This window comes from Epinephelus lanceolatus, chromosome 11 (genome assembly GCF_041903045.1).
Source record: "Epinephelus lanceolatus isolate andai-2023 chromosome 11, ASM4190304v1, whole genome shotgun sequence".
Lineage (NCBI taxonomy): Eukaryota > Metazoa > Chordata > Actinopteri > Perciformes > Serranidae > Epinephelus > Epinephelus lanceolatus.
This window is the reverse complement of record NC_135744.1, coordinates 41786696-41803187: the sequence shown is the minus strand read 5'-3', so window position 1 is coordinate 41803187 and position 16492 is coordinate 41786696. Positions and strand designations below refer to the sequence as shown.

At 42.5% G+C, this 16492-nt stretch overlaps 1 protein-coding gene across 3 annotated transcripts in view; it reads left to right on the top strand.

The window, feature by feature from the left end:
• nyap1 (neuronal tyrosine phosphorylated phosphoinositide-3-kinase adaptor 1) overlaps positions 1-15879 on the top strand; it is a 37625-nt gene extending 21746 nt beyond the window's left edge. For all 3 annotated transcript variants that reach the window (XM_033610467.2, XM_033610468.2, XM_078172640.1), the window contains 5 exons: positions 9619-9986; positions 10065-11912; positions 12017-12259; positions 13328-13434; positions 14024-15879. In XM_033610467.2, coding sequence (XP_033466358.1) covers positions 9619-9986; positions 10065-11912; positions 12017-12259; positions 13328-13434; positions 14024-14455 — 2998 coding nt within the window. In that variant the 3' untranslated portion in view covers positions 14456-15879. The remainder of the gene's footprint in view (positions 1-9618; positions 9987-10064; positions 11913-12016; positions 12260-13327; positions 13435-14023) is intronic.
• Positions 15880-16492: the final 613 nt, after the last annotated feature.

Sequence of the window (16492 nt, the reverse complement as noted above, 5' to 3'; positions counted from 1 at the left end):
CTATGTTTTATACTTTAACTATATTTTGCTAACAATACTGTATAATTAATCAGGACTGACTTTTATTTAAGTGTGATTTTGAACACAGTTGGTACTGGTTTGTATGTCTGTGTGTGAGTGCGTGTGCATTTGTAAGTGTGTGTGTGTGTGTGTGTGTGTGTGTGTGTGTGTGTGTTCGGGACTCTAATTTCTCCACCATTACAGCACAGTTAGCTGCTGATGCATCAGGTCCAGCTTTTCTCTTTGGATGCCGTCCAGCAGAAGTGAAATGCAATCATAATAAATCACAACACAGACTAAGTGCCGGTCTTGTCAATATAATAACAATAAATAATAATTGGCATAACAATAATAATAACAAGCATAATAATTATAATAACAATAATAATATCTTATACAAACATTTTTATGTGATTTTGGGGTCAAATGAAATCTAATTTATTGAAACTGCATTTTCCACAGACGTGCTGTAAGACACCACAGCATCACAACAAATTCAATTATGACAGAGTAATTCAAGCACTCTGCAAAAGTGGAGAAAACCGGTGTCAACAACATCACACTCTGAACCCCTGTTTGGTCGTGACAGTATTGTTTTGAAAAGTGCGTGCTTGTCCGTGAGTGAGTGATTGCGTGTATCTGAGCGTGTGTTTCAGGGACAGAGGAGAGATGTACTGTTCAAATGTGAATCACCTATAATTCACCACATTTGCAGAGGAGAGGGAGAACATCAAAGACAACAGCTCAGTTTGTTTAGAAGCGTCGTCCAGTGCTTTCTGACTCACAGCAGTAATTGGAGGCCCTCGTGTTGGCAGCAGAGATCAACGTCATGGCAGCATCAAGCCAGTGGAGGTGTAGGGCAGCAAGTGGGACAGCGGGACATGATGAGCAATGAAAGCAGAGCTGAGCTTTGCCAGAGCAGCAGAGGTGAGAAGCAGGACATGACCAGTGATGATTACGAACAGGGCAGGGTCAGGGGATGAAACCACACAGGGAGGAAAAGGATGGAAACCAAACGGACTGGAGGCAGGACCGGCAACGACTGCAGAGCTGGTGGAAGTGAGAGAGGCAGAGGAGGTGGAGGAGGGACAAAGGAAGCAGTATGAAGGGCACTGGTAGACAGTTTGAGATCTCGAGGCCCTCAGGAGAGAAATCACATTTATAAAGCACAGACGGCTGTGGAGATACTGAATGGTAAATAGGTGAGTTTCAATATGAGTTTTAAAAATAGAGTTTCTTATGGCGCTAATACAGACAGACAGACAGACTATTCCCTGTGGTGACGACTGGTGGAAGAAAACCTCGCTGCCAGCTGAGCTTTTATTAATTCTTGCACAGAATTATGAGACCAGTTTGAATGGACTGGCCTGGGTGTCGCCTGGCACTTCCAGTCTGTATACAGATATATGGAGGACTAAGAAGTCCCACAAATCCCTTTAAGGCAATTCAGTAACTGATATTCAGTGAGATAATTTGACAAAGAGGGATGAATAAAAGTCTAATGAAAAGATGATTAAATATTTGTGAATTACAAAGTGATTTATAATCTAAATCAAATTATGTATAAATAGATTGATTTTTGAGAATCTGTGAATTGCTGACCATACAGTTGATAAAGGCAAATAAATGGTGGAAAACACCAGAAAAATATAAATGTACATTTCACTTACATCTAGGGAAGTCAGTTTTGGTTAATTTTGCTTTTGTTAGCTCAACACCCATTAACCAGTGACAAATCAGTAAATATTTTAGAGGAAAAAAACTGAAAATGACTTGAAATACAAGAGATCTTTCCTCTTAAGCCGGCACTCCATTGACCCGTTGAGCCTTAGCACCGCATTTCAAAGTGCCATCTATTTAGAGGTGAAGACATTGAGCGCGTTTACATGCACACTAATAAACCGATCATTATCGGATTTCTGGAGTTACCTGATTATTCAAGTGGTCATGTAAACAGCATAATCCGATGTGCTTTATCAGATAAAAGCCATTATTTGATTATGAGAAATCAGATAAACACATCTAGCTTTTTCCCCAATAGTCAGATTATTCGGTGCATGTATACCCTTTAATCTGGTTTCTTTCGGGTTTTGCTATTTTATACTCCCACTCCACTACAGTTCAGAGGGAAATATTGTACTTTCTACTCCACTACATTAAGCCAGCTTTTGTTTCCTTTCAGATAAAGATTTTACATAAAATAATATATTTTTATATTCTCAGTGTTTAAATTGTCACTTTTATTTTATCTTACTTACATGTTATGCACTTTGTGTGACAAGTTTATGTACAATACACTTGTATATTGCACTTTGCAGTACTTTTACTCCGAATCTACCCAAAGTATGTAAAATTGGCTCCACACTGATAAACTACACATTAGAATGCTCTCACATGTATTTGTTAATGATAAAAACAAACAGTACTGTAAGAATATAAGCTGTCAGCATGATGAGTGCTTTATTTTGCAAATATATGACTTGCGTACTTTTAGAGGTTTTTCAAGGATATGAGTACCTACTGTAACAGGAAGTTTGAGTTTTATGTCATGTACATGGGGAGAAATCCAACTGAAGGACTGAATCATGTAAACCAGGTTTTTCTGATTATCAGATTATTGAAGTGCACGTAAACCTGTCAAATCGGATTATTACCATTACCTGATTATTCCCAGTTATCTGATTATTGTGCGCATGTAACCATGCTCACTGTAATGCTTTTTGATATAAATGTCTTGCTTTATATTTAACTCTCTGTTGGCTTTGCTGACGGACAGCCTTCTAGCCATGTTACATATGGAAACAGTGTCCACTGCCCAGCCTGCGGTTTCCACTGGTTAGCCTGCCTTTGCTGCTCTGCACCGAGCTAACCCATAGCACGCAGCTTCTTCATAATCACCACTGGTAACGCTGTCTCGGTGGCGGCTAGCTGTTGACTAGCTGTGTTGACACTGCCATGGCACTAACAGAACTAACAGTGGTTAACAGTACAGCTGCTTACTCACTGGATTGACCTGGGGGGAAACTGCAGGGTGGGCACAATGTTTCCATAGCAACGCTGCAGGGTTGGGATCACTAGTGGTAATCACAGAATGAGCAGTGTTGCTAGCTAGCTCACACCAGACTTGGTTTGTGCACAGTGCAGTAACCTGAGGAGCAGCGAAATAAACCTTTACACTGACATGCGTAACTGGTCAAAAGTATTCTCGGTGGTTATCTGTTTACATCCCTGCACTGCAGACAGAGGGCTCATTATGGCAACGTTTTGCTACAAATGTTTATTAGTGTTTCTGAATATTGTTTGACCATTAGTTTGCCTCTCTTGGTTCTCCATATGTAGTCCAAACCCAAGCAGGGAGAAATAACTTGCAGTCTGCTCAGTGTTCATGAGGAGGTCGATGTTGGCTTTGCAGGGCTGAAGTGAAGGGATCAAATGTATTTGTAGGGATGGACAGAGTGTCTCTGAGTTATGTATTACTGTTTGTAAGGGGAAAAAAATTAAATGCCAGGAGACAATGCAGCTTCAGGTTGTTATTTTTCCTTTATGGATATGTGAATTTATTAATGTCTGACAGGAAACTACTTTCAGAACGTGACTGTTGTTCAAGCAGGGTTCACCTGATGTGCACATGAATATGGGACCATGTTAAATAGATAAAGAAAATTTTTTGTTTGTCGTTTTGAAACAGAGTCAAAGCAGTGATATCTTTACATTTCTGATATATATTTTTCAGGTTGTATCAGTTCATCGAATTGCCACCTGTTTATTGCGATAAATAGTGCCAGATTCACATCCCTGTTATGTTCCTTTCATAGACACATCAAACACACAGAAGAGAAGCATTTGTTGTCCAAAGCTCAACATCTTAAGCACATGTTTCAAAGCACTTTCAGGCCTTGAAAAACATGTTCTGAATGATTTGAGCTTATTCAGGTTTGTTATGAATACAATTTATTGCGGCTGTCATGGCAGCAGAATGTGAATGTATTCCTCATTATGTCAGTGCGACCTCATAAACAGAAAAAAGAACTTGAAAGTCAAAGTCAACGTCTAACCTGACTTGACTTTCAGACAGACGGATTTTCTTGCTGCTGAAGCTTCAGTAGGTTTTTATCTGTGTGGATATGCAGTGATAATAAAGATGAATGGAAAACCTATTCATTGGCTACCTGGAGAGGTGCCTGTGTGCGTCACAGTCTGGCAAACAATACTACTGTAATATTCTTAAAAGAATCAATAGACATGCTTTTGCTTTATAGCTTTGAGTCAAACCACCAGGCAGTTTCACTTTTCATGTAATTTTCTTCCGGTGTCAGAAGAAAAATCAGATTAGTTTAAATCCACGCTAGAGACAACCCATAACTTAAGGCAATCAATTAAAGTGTCGTGTATTGTGTCAGATATGTCAGTAAGGTCCAACAGAATGGGGCCAGCTACACACTCAATGTCAGCTGCTCAACCTTAACCCATCAGAAACTTTAACAAGACACGACTTAACTGCTCTGATTTGCCCTCAAACCAGATTGGATGTTCTCAAAAATAATATTTTTTTAGAGATAATCTCATTCAGCTGTTTAAACATAACCCACTCTTAAACTTTGCCCCAAAAAGGTAAATTAGAAATAGGACGGTAGCTGCTAGGGGCAGAATTATCTAAACTGGATTTCTTCAGCAGAAGCTTTATCACCACAGTCTTAAAAGCTTTTGGGAATATCTTGCACACTGAGGAGGAGGTGGTGTTCAAGAGTCTGTCCAAAGATAAATCTAGCAAAGGTGATGTTCAGTATGTGACAGAGGAGCGGCGGCTGACCTCATGCAATGTGACTGCCATTGAGGTTTTTGTTCTTGAGTGAAGTGTAACATTTGTTAGAAATTATTTGGAGATACCTCAAATTTATGTGGACAGATAAATTCATGATTTGCACTTTGGACAAAACAAGACAGGATGAGAAGAAGCTTTGAAATATTTCATATTGATTAATCTTTACTGATTAAACTCTACAGTCATGATTTTAGAAAATCAATCAGATCATACCAGTAATTAATAAGAACCACTACACTGTCCTGAATCAGCGAGGTTCAAGTCTTCCTGTAGAACAGATTTAATTTCATTTAAACAGTGAACCAGAGCAGAAAACATTGTTCTTACTGTAGTCAATGAAGAACTACAGAAATAGTTTAATATTTAAAAAAAAAACAACACTTATTCATCCTGAATATATGTTATTTAAGGGACCACTTCTTGGATGGGAGCAGCGACTTCTTGAGTTTTGTCATCATCATTAGCCAGCAACATTCCCAGAAAGTTACTGCTCCCTGGTACCTTACTAGTCCAACAACAACCTCCTCAGTTAGTGAGACTCAGGCCCTGTTTACACTGGTAGAAACATTTGTCTTAGGTGATTCCCAATAACAAGTCGACAGCTGTATATATAGGCAAATCCGTAGTTTCTGTGTTTTCAGTGTTTTCTTAGTTTCAGTTTTGCCTAACGTTGGCAGTAGGACGGTAACCTCACCTCCCAGCTCTCTGTTAACTGCTGGAGGCTGAAGCGGACCCTCAGTTGTACTGTGATTAGTACTGCTTGGGCATCCATAGCTGTCTGTGGATGTTCAGTGCAGACAGTATGTCCAAGCCTTAAAGGGAAATTTCAGTTTATTTCAACCTGTCTCCTATCGTCCTAAATTTGTTTCAAGTGACTAGTGACATAAAAATAATAGTTAGCATGTTAGCCGTTAGCCTAGATACAGCCGGGGCGCATAGTAGCGTCAGACCTGTTAAAACGTAAGTGAACGGGCAACCTTCAAGTGCACTAAACACTAAACAAGCTTTTTTTCCACAAAGACCGCCTCATATCGTTAGGATAAATGTCAGAGAACATATAGAAAACGACATGTAAACGTGTTGTCTTACCTTACCGGTGTGCTGCCATGTTTGTTAGGCTAACGGCTAACATGCTAACTATTATTTTTATGTCACTAGTCACTTGAAACAAGGACGATAGGACGATAGGAGACAGGTTGAAATAAACCGAAATTTCCCTTTAAGTCTGTCTGTTCACACCTGGCATTAGGATGTGTCTCCACATGAGTCTTGAGTGATCACTTGTGATTGGATATCACTTCTCCGCTCTATGAAAATAAATACGTGCATCATTTCATTTTGCAAAGACAGAATATGTTGTTGCTTTTAACTGGTGGGAGGTTTGTCATGCTGTACTGCTGCACGAGTGTGAGTGCAGCACTGGGGACAGTTGGTGAGAGTCCACTTGCACACATTGTGACAGGGCTAACTGTTAGCTAACGGTTATTAACGGATATAATGCCAAAATCAAGCTGTTTCGGTGTCAGTGTCACTGTGTTGGCCCTGCTTAACAGCTGCTGCTGTGTTAGCTCGTTCTAACTGGGAAGACGTTGAACTGATCGTTTAGCCGGCAGGAGACCGTCCCTCAGCACTGTGTCTAACCTGTTTAACGGCAGCAACCAAAGCCTATCTGGAAGGGAGTTGGATAAGCTAAGGACATCAGCTGAGTAGGTGGTCCTTCACTGTGGCCTAGGACACGTTACTGTACACACTGCTTAAGGAATGTGACCATATGTGGCCCTGACCACTTCTGAATGTGGTCTGAGGAATTGGATTTCAAGACGCATTGAGGACACATTTGGCACACTGACACCTGTACTAAGAACTGTTCACCTGTCATGCAGTCATCCAAGACACATATTAATACCAGGTGTAAACAGGGGCCTTAGAGATGGAGGGCAGGCTAACAGTTTCCCCCTGTTTTCAGTAATTATGCTAAGCTAAGCTAACTGGCTGCTGACTCTGGTTTCATATTAAGCTGACAACCATGAGAGTTGTCTTTTTATCTGTCATTTATCTGTCGGCAAGAAAGCAAATAAGCGTGTTTCCCAAAATGCCAAACTGCTGCTTTAAGTGGCAGTTACTATAAGTCAGGCGCACAACATAAAGCAGCAGGAAGGAGATGCAAATACAGTGGTGAGAGTCCAGATTGTCTTTGGTCTCAGTTTGAGGACAGCTTCTCCTGCTTTAAGAAGAAGTAAGAAAAACAAGACAGAAGGAGCTGCCCAGCCTCTGCTCTGGGCTAATTTTGGCCCTGTAGTATCTATGTCGATTGTGAGGAGTCACAAGTACATCTCCACAGGCATTCAAGGGCACAAACATACTTGTGCAGATGCAAACACACTTTGTTGCTACACCACACACATAAAAAGAGATACTCAGGCACTCGCACACTGCCTCACACAGTGATTTGACGAAGAAGAAAATAGGAGCCTCTGTGTTCTCCGTGATGAGCCGCCTCAGTTCTGCTTCTGCTGCTTGCAATGTTGACTGCAAATTGTAAGCCCCAATTGTCTTCTCCTGTGCTTCGCTGCCCCACAGGAAATCGCAAATGATCTAAAAGGGAGAGCTGCGTGACCCGTAGTCATGTGTCACCATTATGTACAATAATGAATCACAGAATAATCGTGCATTTGAGCTGTTTAATTACACACTCAGAAACACAATTTCTTGCAGCCTCAAACGTGTAGACACAGATGTGGATATCCAGATGTGCTCCCTGTGGCTGAGCTATGATCAACACAAACCTGGAATAAGAATCAGCCTGATGAAGCTGTGATTTCTTCCCGCATTGCTGCAGTAAATTATATTTAAACTCCTTGTGACGGTATTTCCGCTTTTTTCTGACATTTTGTGGAAATACGATAGCGTCACAGTAGCCTCGTTAATGAAAAGTGCATTTTACAGGGGAAAGTATTTCAACCCTGTTCAATCACAGTTAGCTTAAAGGGACCTGTCTTGTGTTGCTGTGAGGTGAAGCAGCACAACACCCCTTGAGACACCACACCATTGCAGCACCTATCTCTAAAGCAGAGAGGCAAGCAGAGGGTTATCAGAAGCCATTTTGTAAGCCTTTGATGAACTCAGCGGGACATCAGAGCTCACGGCTTTATGTCAACAGCTTGAACCTCTGACACTGGTGCCTGATCTGTGCTCGACTTAAAACTGTCAGCAACTTAGCACATCTGAGTTTTTTTCCTGGATCACAGTCCATAATTTACAATAATAATTTTACATAATTTGAGGGTCTGGGCCGTAGGGGAGACCAGGTTATGTTGGCACGCTTTTTTTCTCTCTTCTCTGGCATAATTTATGTTGAAATATTCTAACCAACAGCATAAATATGTACAATAAATATGTTTTATTGTACACAAATATTTCTAAAGTCTGATTAAAGTCTAGTTGTACATTTGTGCCAACCGGCTCCATCACAGGGAAAAAAAACAATTTGAACATTTAATTCAAACAGGAACCATAAAACATGAACATTTAATAGAATATTTTCCCATTTTTAAAACCAAGCAACATTTTTTAAGCAATTTATCAGTAGGTATGTCAAATTACTTTTGCCATTGACCATTCAGAATTATAATAATTAACCAACAATGTAAACATTGTTTTTGAACTTTCAAATTAGTTATAATCTCTTAAAATACAGGTCTTAAAATTATGTTACCATCACTCATCATAGACTTTCAGATCTTATGTCAAATTGTAGCTGGTTCCTTTATCTATTAACTAGAGGTAATCTCTAGCACATTTTATAATACGTTTAGTCCACAGACAAATTTTTTACTTCCGATACTATAAAACCGAAATGTTATCCTCAACAAAATAGTTAGACTTTCAGATATTTTAACACAGTAGATGAGTGCGGGTCAAAAGCAAATGTTTTGATGCTACATTTTTGAGTTTAAAGGAACATAAACTAGCTGTGTGCCAACCAACCCCGGTCTCCCCTATTTGTGATGCCCTTTAAATTTAATACTTCAGTGTGTTTTTGAATAAGTTATTTTGCTTCTTGTAAACTGCAAGCAAGACTATGGAGTTGTATGCATAGACATGATGATAAAAAAAAAAATAATAAGCATCTGGATCCCACAGGGTTAATACAGTAAATGGTATATCATACATTGAACACATAAATAAGTATTTCATAGTTCACCAAAAGAAGGAATGCAATTCAACTGTATTGTTCAGTTTGGCACCACACTGCAATATTTTGTCTGATTTTTCTCTGTGTCATTTTTATTTATTGTTGCGCGAGCTCGTATCATTGATGATTTCAAAGACAAACTATCAAACACAGGAAAATCACAACTGTTCCCATGGAAACAGATTAAAATGCTTTTGGCGATCATGAGAGCAGACTACAGATGTGGGCTGAGGATATAAAGATATGAAGAATAAGGGAATTCCAGCAGTGCAGCGTACACTACGAGTACTTTGTTTTTGGCAGGGTATTGATTTCCTAATTGAATGTGTTTGAGGAAGAAGCAGATGTGGAGGAATTTAGATGGAAAGATATGTGAATGCGAAAGATGAAGGAGCCTCCAGGGCTTTCCTTTTTGCTGTGAAAGCCCTGCAGGCATTTCTTTATTGCACAGGCAATGTTTGAAGACCAAAGAGAGAGTGAGGAAAGAAGAAGGTCAATATAAAAGCTAGTACATGAATGTATTTGCACTTAACTATGATTTCCTCATGTTTCAATATTTTTCTTACATCCATATTTTCCCAATCCCATTTCCGAACTGCAGCTCCAACCAAAACGACCCCTCAGCCACTGTTGGCAAAGTCAGAGACTTGGCTTCTTTTCGCCGGCACTTCCGGATGGGTTTTATGACCATGCCGGCCTCCCAGGACCTGTCCCCTCACTCTTGTGCCTCCGCCATGGCGCCGCGCTCACAGTCCTGCCATGCTGTAGGTGCTGGGGATACGAGTCTGGAGAATGGAGATTACTCTGACACCCAATCCCAACATGGTGGCCGCTGCCCGCCAGCCAAACCCAAACGTCACCCCAGCACTCGCCTGAGCTCCTCATCCACTGATGGCAGAGGATCTGTTGATACGCCGCCCCCTACTTCGTCCTCTCACTCACAGTCCAAACACTCAGAGAAGAAAAATGGTAAGAAATGTGTTTTTAGGTGCATATTCTGCAGAGAAAATGATCTTTCTTCATGACATGCATTTTTTTCTCCTACAGCCATGAAGAAGTCTGACTCTGGAGAGATTGGAGGAAAGAAGGTGCCTCCTTTGAAGCCCAAGAGAAGTCCCAGTACCCAGCTTTCCTTTGACCCTCTTCCTCCACGTGTGCCTGCTTCTGCCACATCCTTGCCTTTCCAGGCAGCAGACTCTCAGATTCAGACAGGAGATGGGGAGGATGAACCAGTCTATATAGAGATGGTGGGCCAAGTGTTTACCAGAGACAGCCAGACAGCCACCCCCCACCCTGTCACCCCTGTGGCTACCACGCCTGACTCTGACTCAGACCAGAGTGAGGCCATCTATGAGGAGATGAAATACCCGCTGCAAGAGGACAGAGAGTCCCAGAAACACCTCCCAGCAAAACATGAGAAACTGAAAACCTCGAAACACTTCCATGTCACCCCTTCATCCTCCAGCAGCTCCTCCTCCCTGCCACGCCCCTCCTCTTCCTCTCCCTCCTATTCCAAACCCAAAGCTACCGTGTCAATCTCCCATTCATCTCCTCTGCCTTCCTCTGCGTCCTCCACCCCTATCCCCCAGGTCCTCTCCACCAGTCCACACACTCCACGAGCTCCTACTCCCTATCTGCTGCAAGGGAGTAAATCAGAGCCCGAGTCCAACACCAAGATCCCAGCCCCTTTCCCCAATCTCCTACAGCACCGACCCCCACTGCTTGCCTTCCCTCAGCCAGCAGCAGCCTCCAGCGGGGTCGGGGTGCAAAACAAGTCTGCTACTGCTAAAATGGGAACTCAAACATCCAGCGTGACAACTCAAGCCAGCACCTCCTCCTCAACTTCTTCTAATGTTCCCTCATCGCTGTCAGGCTCAAAGGAATCATCAGGAGGAAGTGCATCCCAGCAGGACAAACACAGCAGAGAGGCCCAGTTAGGCCCTGCACCTGGACTGAGAGCCAGGAGCCACTCCACACCTCTGCCTCCCTCCTCCAAATCCACCTCCCCTTTCTCTCATCACCACCACCACCCTCACCATCGCCCCTCGCACTACCATCATTATCGCAAGCCAGAGAGAGGAGATTCCCCCGCCCCAGGCAAGAGCGGTTCTCAGACTTCAAACCAGGCCACAGTGCAGACCCAAACCTCAAGTACAGGCAAGGAGGGCAAGTCTGTTAGCTTCCTCTTGAAGTCTGATAAAGAGCGGGATAAGGATAGGGACAGGGACAGAGACAGAGACAAGGACAGGGACAGGGACCGAGACAAGGATAGGGAAAGGGACCGAGATAGAGATAGAGATAGAGAAAGGGATAGGGATAGGGGTAGAGACAAGGAAAAAGACAAGGACAGAGACAGAGACAGAGATAGAGACAGGGACAGAGAAAGAGATAAGGACAGAGACCGAGATAGAGACAGGGACAGGGACAGGGAAAGAGACAGGGATTGGGATAGGGATGGAGGGCCCTACTCCTTACAGGATCACATTTCCTCCACGTCTCAAAGCAGCACCAGCTCAACCCCTACGCCATTGTCCTCATCCCAGCGTCCTCATTCTCGCCCCCATCTTCGCTCTCACACTCCTCACGGCCTGCCAGCGTACAAGCCTCCCTCTTCGGACAGTCCCCTGCTGTGGACCTACCCTTCTGGTGGCTTCCGGAGACCGCCAGCTTACGAAAGCCTGAGAGGAAGCTCTCAGACGCCGTCTCTGCAACAGCCATCAAGTCTCACTGGTGTGGGTGAGGGGGCATTCAAGAGTAATGGAGGGTCTTCATCGCTCCATTCGAAAGCTGGCTTCATGCCCTGGGACAGCAGTGCCAGCTTAGCTGCAGATGATGGATCTTACTGGCCTATGCAGAGGAAATTGTCCTTCAGCCATGGGAGCAGAGAGACAGAGAGTAAGTCAGAGGTCATTTTGAATACAGAGTAAAAAAAAGCTTTTGAGGTCATTTTAAGTTAAATACTCTTTGAAATATTCATTCTGTTCCTTTCTGTGTCTCAGAAGACGAAGGGCGTGCGTGGAATGGCAGTGCTGATGCCCTATTAAGGATGGATAAGGACGACCTCTGCATGGGGTCTCGAGGTGGCCACTCAGGCATCCCAGTACACTTCAGTGGTGCCACCAGCAGGGCGCTTGGTCACAGTGAGTCCTTGGCTGGTGTGGATAGCAGCCCAGGTTTCAGAGCCCTGCCCAGAGTTGGTCTGCCTCTTCCCTGCCAGACATTCCCTGCCTGTCGCAATGGAGGTAAGGAAGTGTTCATAATCTTTTAGCCATAGCCTCTAACCACAACATCCTATTTAGAAAGGAACTAGCAGGGGATTTACATGGGGATTCTTCTTCTGGAGCTCCTAAAATTGGAAGAATCAGAGACTACCTCCTCTCCTCTGCTCTCTCTCTCTCTGACTGTCGCAAAAAAATAACAACTCCGCCTCCATTGCATCCTCTTGTACTCAAGTTAGCCTTGAAGCTCTGTGTCCCTTTGTCAGTCTCTTTGCATCTGCACTCAAGGCCTTTCCCTAGAAACAGAGACACTGCTTACCTTGAGAATCAGTGCAATTCTTACCTTGAAGCAAAGCCAATAAAAGAAGTGCTCCATAAACAGGCCCACATCCCCGCATACATATATTCATGAGCTCTGGTCCTATGGGGCCCCAAACTTGGTTGTTTAAAACACTTTATAACTGAATTGAGTTTAGTAAGGTAATATGAGCTAAGTACATGTACAGACAGGGTGCAATTTATTTTGCCAGTAAAGTAATAAAAGTGATATTACAGGATAAAGCAGGCAGAGAGTGCAAACTCAACCAGTGCTGTCTGCAATCAGATGTAGTTTTCATTCAGTGACATCACTTCTGTCGCTTTTGTGTTACAGTCTTTTTTTTCCATGCAAATATTTCAGTAGAAGATTTATCAGGTTGATATTATGGTTAAGTCTGAATGAACAATCATTTTTGAATAGTGGAACAGGCAGATTAGGGTCACTACCAAAATTAAATTGTGTGACCCTGTTACAATACATTCAATGGAAATCTGTTTACAAGATAATAAAAAGCACCCAGCTGACAGATTAACATTGACAGAGTGACACAGGAACAAATCTGTGTGTAAGCAGACTTGTATTGCTCCATTGTTCATAAGGTTACTTTATAGTTGTCAAGTAACTTAAAATATAATGAGCACACAGTGTACAAAAGCTCAGCCTCAACTCACATGAGTGTCATTAGACATTCACAGCTCTGTGTGTTAAAATGAAAAGTTATATGCCAGTGTTCTCATTATCAGGCACACAGTGTAATGTTTGTTTCTTTGCAGAAGTGGGGCGGCTGGGCCGCTCCTCCTCTGCTGCTGGAGTGAGACAGGTGGGTGGAGGAGACGTCCAGAGACAGAGCAGCCTACCAGCACGAGAAGCCCTGAATCAGGTTAATATATAACACCCAGCCATGTAACTTTAGACTCTATTAACTTCATTCATGGTAGATTTGGGAGTGAACATTAATATTGGTCTCATTATTACTTCCCCTTCTGCTAGAGACAGTGCTCCTGCAGATCTATTTATAGCTGGTAGATATGCCCACTGAGCAGAATAAGGCTTTGGCCTGCCTCAAAAGAATAAGAGCTGCAAAGGTATATGACGCAGGCTGATATGTAATCAGGAAATGAGAGAGAATAGTGGATGATAGAACATGCTGTACTGTGTTTTGGAGTGATGAGCTGCAGTCTTCTAGCAGCACATTTTGCCCAGATTCTGGCTGCATAGCAAGTGCTGACGCAGTTTGAGTGTGCTGCAGAGACGGTCTTCATGCGGCTGGTTGACCCTCCCTCAACCTGTGATAGATGAAGCAGTGCCGCATCCTCGTGGCTGTTCACAGGAACTGCAGTTTTATTCACTGTGCAAGGGCTGGCTGTCACTGCAGACAGCACTGCAGTGATTATGCATGTAGAAACTGAAATACTGTAATATCATTAAACACCACATAAATTCACTTGACTTTTTCCCAATGTGTTCAGCTGCATGGTCTGGCCCAGCCTCAAGTGCCCTGCAGTCCCAGCAGTCCCAGTGTGTCTCGACAGCAACAGCAGCTTCAGCTTCACCAGCAGCAGCTGCAGTTAAAGCAGCAGCTTCAGCAGCTTCAGCAACAGCACCATCTGCAGTTGCAGTTCCAGCACCTCGCCCAGCTGGCACAGGGACAGCCTCCTGTCAGCGGGGGCACCACCCCGTCCGCAACGCAGAGCCAGAGAGACGGCAAGCTGCTGGAAGTCATCGAGCGTAAACGCTGCCTGTGCAAAGAGATCAAGGCCCACAGGCGCCCTGACAAAAGCCTGTGCAAGCAGGACAGCATGCCCATCCTCCCTAGCTGGAGACGGACACCTGAGCCTCGTAAGACTGGCACGCCACCCTGCCAGAGGCCGCAGGCCGTCGTGTGGGACACGGCTATCTGAGGTGGAAAGACAGGCCAGCAAGTACAGCACTGAAGAGAGACTAACACACAGAGGAGTTGAAGATGGCTGAGGAGGAGAGTAAAATGGGTTCAGTAACTGGAACGCATAATTACCACAGAGGAACGAAAGAGTTTTGTGTGATAAACTGATCTGAGAACAGTGATGAAGGTTATTGGAGACTTTGAACTCATTTGGGAAAACAAAACAAAAAAAGGCCAATAAAAGAGGTGAAGAAAGGAAGTATTACAATCAGACTAAATTAATCTCTTACCGGGGTGATTTGTACTTGCTCTGTACTATGTCCTTCTCGATGTGTTCTAATTGCCAATGATTTTTTGCCACAAAACGCCAGTATTATTGCCACAAAATGAAGACCCCAACTTAATAATGGGTGGGATGTTTTCTTAGATTGGTGTTGCCAAATTTCCTCCTGACTACTTGAGACATAAAGGAATCATATATTTTCTCCAACACGCATAGAAACTACTCTGTGGATGAGAAAAGGCCAGACTCATTGATAAGTTTTTGAAGTGTTTCTTGAAAATCGTAAATGCATATGAGATGTCTTGGTATCAATAGATTGTCATTGTGGATGCAAATAATCATCACTGAGGAGTGAAAGCTACCTACTGTATCTGTTTGCATATTTGTAATGTAAATCTATTTACTTTCTCAACGTTTCTGCAATTTTATAGCAATATGCTCCCAACGCCGGAGCAACATAATTAAAAACTTGTGTCAACTAGCCTAACATACATATCTAAGACTTGAATAAGTCATATTTACTGTGTCATTCTCTGCATGTCACAATAGACATACAGTATTGTAAAAGAATATGTGTAGAGATGATCATGTCCGACTTTTACATACAGCAGATCTTCACTATGATAACATGTGGTTGTATAAAAAGATGAATATATCGCTTGGGGTACAGTTCGAAAAAGGTGGTGCGACAGATGGCACATACTGTGCAGTCCAGCCAAATATAGATACAGATCAATGGTACAAAAACTTCATCACTCATGCTTATCCACAGATGCACATTAGTGATTGTTCCACCACACAGAAAAACAAGCACTGACACCCATCAACACAGACTGTACAATATGGTGCAACTGATAAAACTGTGAGTATTGATCACCTCAAACAGAATGCTGGAACAATCTGCACAAAACATGGTATACGCTCATGAGAAATTAAACCCTAATGTCTTGTAAATAGATATGTACAACTGTATTGAAAATGTAGCAATTATTTCCATTTTCATACTTGTAATCAATACATATTATGTAGCATATACTGTATAAACATAACTTGGTTCACTTGTTTTTTCTAAAAGAATTAAGTACTTTATCTGCTGCAGCCAGTCCATGCATTACTTATAGTTCTACTAATAAACAGTAAGCCCTCTAAAGAAAGGCACAGTCCAACAGTTGTTTATTTAAATTTATGCAAGACTCCCTTTAAGCTGTGTTATTGTTTTATTTATACCCTTTTTTCTACATTCATTTTTATTTGTGTACAGATTTCAACGGCTCGTTGTCTTGACATTTTGAATACTTTGCTGCTATCTTGAACTACTGGTGTTGTTCATTCAACTACATGGTGTGACCATGAGAAACATTATTAATATAGTGGTTATTGTTACATATTTGTTTTATTTCTGAAAGCCACGTGAAATGAAGTTTGTACCTTGAAGAGTGAGCCCTTCTGTAATAGTATTAAGGCACTTGAATGTCTCTTGGTTGTTGTCGTTTTTATGATAGTTAGCACCAAGCTGTACAGTACAGTACACCCAGTGAAAAGAAGACCTATCTAAATGTTTGAGAGTCACTGCTTGGCCTTTTTGTTTTTAGTTCCCACCTGCTCGTGTTTGAGGGTCCAGGTTTTTTCAAGCTTACTGAGTCCATTTTCAAACAAACACAGGTCAGGTTGAGGGAAATGGGCAAGTGCAATGCATGCAGAGATTCCTTACACTGAAAATGTCCCCAATGATACTGACTATTGTGCCCACTTTAAGTCCAGATACCGAGTAAA